This window comes from Ruditapes philippinarum, unplaced genomic scaffold, assembly GCF_026571515.1.
Source record: "Ruditapes philippinarum isolate M1 unplaced genomic scaffold, ASM2657151v2 ctg5126_1_1_1_1, whole genome shotgun sequence".
Classification (NCBI taxonomy): domain Eukaryota; kingdom Metazoa; phylum Mollusca; class Bivalvia; order Venerida; family Veneridae; genus Ruditapes; species Ruditapes philippinarum.
In genome coordinates, this window is record NW_026853941.1 from 91,885 (window position 1) to 96,651 (window position 4,767).

At 33.2% G+C, this 4,767-nt stretch overlaps 1 protein-coding gene across 1 annotated transcript; it reads right to left on the minus strand.

The window, feature by feature from the left end:
* Positions 1–1,451: 1,451 nt before the first annotated feature.
* LOC132738456 (uncharacterized) lies at positions 1,452–4,342 on the minus strand. Its single transcript, XM_060725959.1, has 5 exons — positions 3,911–4,342; positions 3,361–3,641; positions 2,677–2,900; positions 1,990–2,149; positions 1,452–1,672 (listed from the first exon to the last, which is right to left on the minus strand). The coding sequence occupies exons 3-5, from the start codon at positions 2,884–2,886 to the stop codon at positions 1,467–1,469; spliced, it is 576 nt and encodes a 191-aa protein (XP_060581942.1). The 5' UTR covers positions 2,887–2,900; positions 3,361–3,641; positions 3,911–4,342; the 3' UTR covers positions 1,452–1,466.
* Between the last annotated feature and the right edge of the window lie 425 nt (positions 4,343–4,767).

Sequence of the window (4,767 nt, forward strand, 5' to 3'; positions counted from 1 at the left end):
AATCTGAAGTTTCCTTAAAACAAATGAGTAAAAAAAAGATGGACCACCTGTGTTCAGAAAGGACCACCTGAATTTTGAATCCAGTGGTCCGGCATACCACCTGCTGAAAAAGTTAGTGTCGAGACCTGCAATGCATGTACATCTTGCATGTGCAATATGCAAAAAAGGTGTTACAAACTGTACACAAAAAACTTAATCCTAATCCCTGAAGAACAAAACAGATTATTTATCGATGTTTTGATTGCAAAAAGGTGTTACAAACTGTAACTCCTTATTGATGAGTTGTTCACACATTATTTTGAGTTTCTGCTGATGCACAATTGTTTGTTTTTTAACATGTTTACAAGAAAGTTTTGTCCACTCAATAAAACTGAAGTGGTGGGGTTTTGTCCACTCTGTAAAATTTAGTGGTGGGGTTTTGTCCACTCTATGAAATGTAGTGGTGGGGTTTTGTCCACTCTATAAAATTTTGAGTGGTGGGGTTTTAACTGGTGGGGTTTTGTCCTACATTCTCCTAAGTCACAATACAAAAAAAATTAACAAAATATAAGAGAACTATAATAGGGCCTATTTTGCAACACATTGTTTCTGACTAGAAGGAATTCATGTTTCTGTTAAAAACAACACAAAAATATAAATGCAGATATACATCTTTACCTTACATAAAATGACTAGGTAATACTGTAACAACTTTCTACAAAAACGACTTGGATTGCAGCACATCACAACCATATTCACATATTTGAAAAACACAATAGCAATAAACAACCTTTTAATAACCTGCAGTTTTTAAATTGAAATAAAGATATGCAAATAAGTCTTTCCAGACTATTAGCTATCGCTAAATGTTTAATAGATTCATACACAACTGACAACAAAAACAATACAGTAAATAAAAGTTAAAACAAAAGTAAATGAAAATGTACATGTATTATGCAAACATGTAAAACACATCATTAAATATGTAAAATCACAGAACTAAGGCTATTTAGTTTAACAATTATGCATGGTTAGAAAACAACAAATTTATGTAAATGACTAGAGTATTTGAATAATATATTACTGATAATAAAATAATATGATTGAGGTACAGTAAAAATCATATAAGATTTATGCATGAATTCAATATTGATAACCATACACAATGAAATAATATTAACTGTAAAATAGATTATACACAACAAAAACATTAAATGTCTATCCTACAAAAGTTAATTAACAAAGGAGAACACAAATACTGAAACAATACCAATTAACAAATAAAGCTTTGTTTTGAGATCTAGCATTATAACAAAAATCATATAACAAAAAATGCACATACATATGTGAATTGATATGTGTAGACTGATCAACTTGTTTTTATATAGCCAAAAAATGTACAATACTAGAAGAGTATTCTGCTAGAAAAAAAACAAAAAAGGTGATAGCAAATGAAAGTTGAAAATTTTGAAAATCATAAACAGCATTTAGACAAGCAGTTTCAAAAAAAAAATAAGGAAAATATGGAATTTTCTATGTGTCAAATCAGGATTAATCCTGAAAACTTTCACCCATGGATGATGGTCTTTTGCGCTTCTTACGCCCCCGTCCCTGTCACTCGCAATCCTAAACCATTCTCTGCAACCAAGTTCCACCTCGACTGCTGTGCACTTCTTGCACTTCATAACTGCTTCTGAAATAAAAATGAGAGCAAATAAAACAATGAGTTAATCATTTAACGCATGCCTCCACGTTTTTATGGGGTGGGCAGGGTGCTACGCATCATGTCTGCATTCTAACACAATTTTTTAATACTATAATATGCCTATTGAATTACTTAAATTTTCCGCAGTGATAAATTACAAACTTCTATTCTACATTAAAAACTTACAGTTTTATATATGTACTATCTAGAGTCTGTGTAAGGTCTGTCCCACTGTATGCGACTTAAGTACTGTTATAAACACATGTTCTACTAATTGACCATTTAATCAAGGAGCATTTGCTTACTTGTCACTGCCTGGGCCAGCTTGAGTTTTCCAAAGGCTCTTTTGCCCTTCTTTCCAAACCAGTTGAACTCGACTGCCAACTGGTTTGTCAAGCATTGCCTCATTACCCGCCTCACCATGTCTGCCTTAGAGACCCCGCCTTGCACTGATAGATACGAAACCTGCAATAAAATTTCCAACAAAATATTTAATCGATAGCAATTTATCATTTATTCACTCTAGCCATATTTAACATTTTTAACTCAAAAAAATCGAGTTTTTTCTTAAATTTAGTCTTAGTATTGGACTTTGGTGATTGCATACTTTGTAAGTAACAAACATCCTTCATCATATATAAGCAGGAATTAAACTCAGTGTCTTAGATTTAAGCTTTTATTTTGAAAAGATATAAAAATATGTCCTTTATACCAGTTCTTATTAAAAGTGCTGTACAGCATGTATGGAAACTTACTTAAAGTTGTATTTGAAAGGATATCTTTTATTAACAAAATAAATGTCACAAGAAAAAAACTTTTTTATAGTTTGAATCGAGGCAATATCAATCATCGAGCACTCTGACTATAGAAAAGCAAAAACTATGATTTATGTACACAAATACACTTCTTCAACACAGCTAAGAAACATGCATCAATAGCTACTGAATATCTGCTAATCTGGATTCCTTTAGTCCTTTAAAATAATAACTCACCAAGCCATTAAAACATTCTCCCTCCTCTAGTTCCGCCTCAAGGGCCTCTAGCTCCTCGCTGGTGGATGCAGGTAAGTTGAGGTTTTCGGGTTTCTCTGACGACCTTACACCCCCCACCGTGGCCATCTTCGAAACAATGCCCAGCACCTGGTTCATGGTTTCCAGGAGCTCAACCTGACGTCTGGACATGGCTTCCATTAGTGTAAACATTCTGATATCCCGGGCTAAAAAGTAAAAAATGTAAGACACTGAATAGCATACACATTTGATAGCACCATAATAAGGATTAGTTTATCTAAATAGTTTACACAAATATTTTTTTAGATTAGCTAGTTTTCAACAGTATTTCAGTTATTAAGGATGTAAACAATCTTATAATGAAAATAATATAAAATATTTGTCATTATTCACTGAAATTTGATAATGGAATTAATATTAAAATATTTGTCATTATATATTCACTGCGTATTAGAGTTTTACATTTTCAAGAAACTAAAAATTATACCTTCATCATATCTTTTACTTATGGACCAGTATATATTTTATTAATAAATAACTCTTCATGGGAAAAGTGAAATTCTTAGCAATATATAGTCTTGGTACATGGTGTTTCTGTAATATCGACCAGCAAACAAATAGTATAAACAGCTTGTTTAAGTTTTCAGCATAAGAAAATACACATACCCACTTCAGAACGTGGAGTCCCGGTAACACTGGTACTGGTAGCTGACGCGCAGTCTCTCACAGAAGGGGTACTCGTACTCCTGGCAGGCGTTGTACTTGTATGTACAGTGGCAGGAACAGGTTACTGGGAGTGGGACCTAGCCAGACTTGTTTCAAAGCAGCCAGCCTTCAATGGGGATGGCCTCTGTGGAATGCTGCACATGTTATTCTGACACGGGGATGATGGGGATATTGGCACCTCTGGCTCATCCTCAGATGACGAGTACAGTCGTGCAGGAAGCCTGAATTATTAATAAATGCCAATCTATAAGTTATTTATTCATGTGTCAAAAACAAAGTAAAGTCTGAAATATATTTTTATTATTTTTAACATTTACTTTTAACAATTACAGCATCCTCAGTCTTCACACTAATACATAAAGCCTGAAGCATGGGGCTTATCAAATCACATTATAAGAAGTTCGAAAGAACATTATTCAAATGATTTTTAAAAAACTGAAAGTGAATAAAAAACAGATTGCATGCTACAATGCCATATAATGGAACATACTGTTTTCGGCGTTTGGGTCGCCTGCTGTCCTCTTCCGAGTCACTGTTTGGGCTTTGTGTCGCCAAATCTGACTCCATTTCTGATCTTTTTAAATTCTCTCTCATACTGCTGCAAGACACTGTAAAAGATTTGTAAAACATTTAATGCTTAATCGTTAATTGCTACAACTTATTTTATTTATTTAAACTGTTTCCAATTTTAAAATGCCTATTTTTTTACTTTTGCTCTACAGCAACAGTAAATACAACAGACTTATGGTCATTTTTACTATCATACTGTGTGTTACATTTTGGGCATTTATTGTCACTTAACTTTTTGTTGTAACATGGCTCCCGGGTACAAGATGAATATACATTGATACTACTAATAGCTACAACATCTCCTTCCTCTTCATATCTCATGCTACCCTTTACAGACGGTAAAGCATCACGAGCCAGGAACTGGAAAAGAAAAGCAATGCATCAAGTGCATATATAAATAACACATGGGTTTGTGGGTAACAGTAAAAATATCATCCCGAGGAAAATACTATAGTATTTTACGAGGGATGATATTTTTACTGTTACTCACAAACCCATGTGTTATTTAATTTATTACCCCGAACATAAATACTGTGATGATCTGAAATTGTCAACTAAATCTAACTGTAACAAAAATAAACCAAGAGTAACAATAACTAAACTGTCCTTACCTTTTAAGTTTCAAGTGTACTTTAGGCCTCATTGATAAGTTTTCTTTTTCTTTTATTCTTTAAGCAAGTGATGATATCTACAAATCATAAACATACAATAAGGTAGGTTTTATTTAGTAAACAAAACGCTAACCCATTTACATGGTTATGATCTGTGAAATCTGAT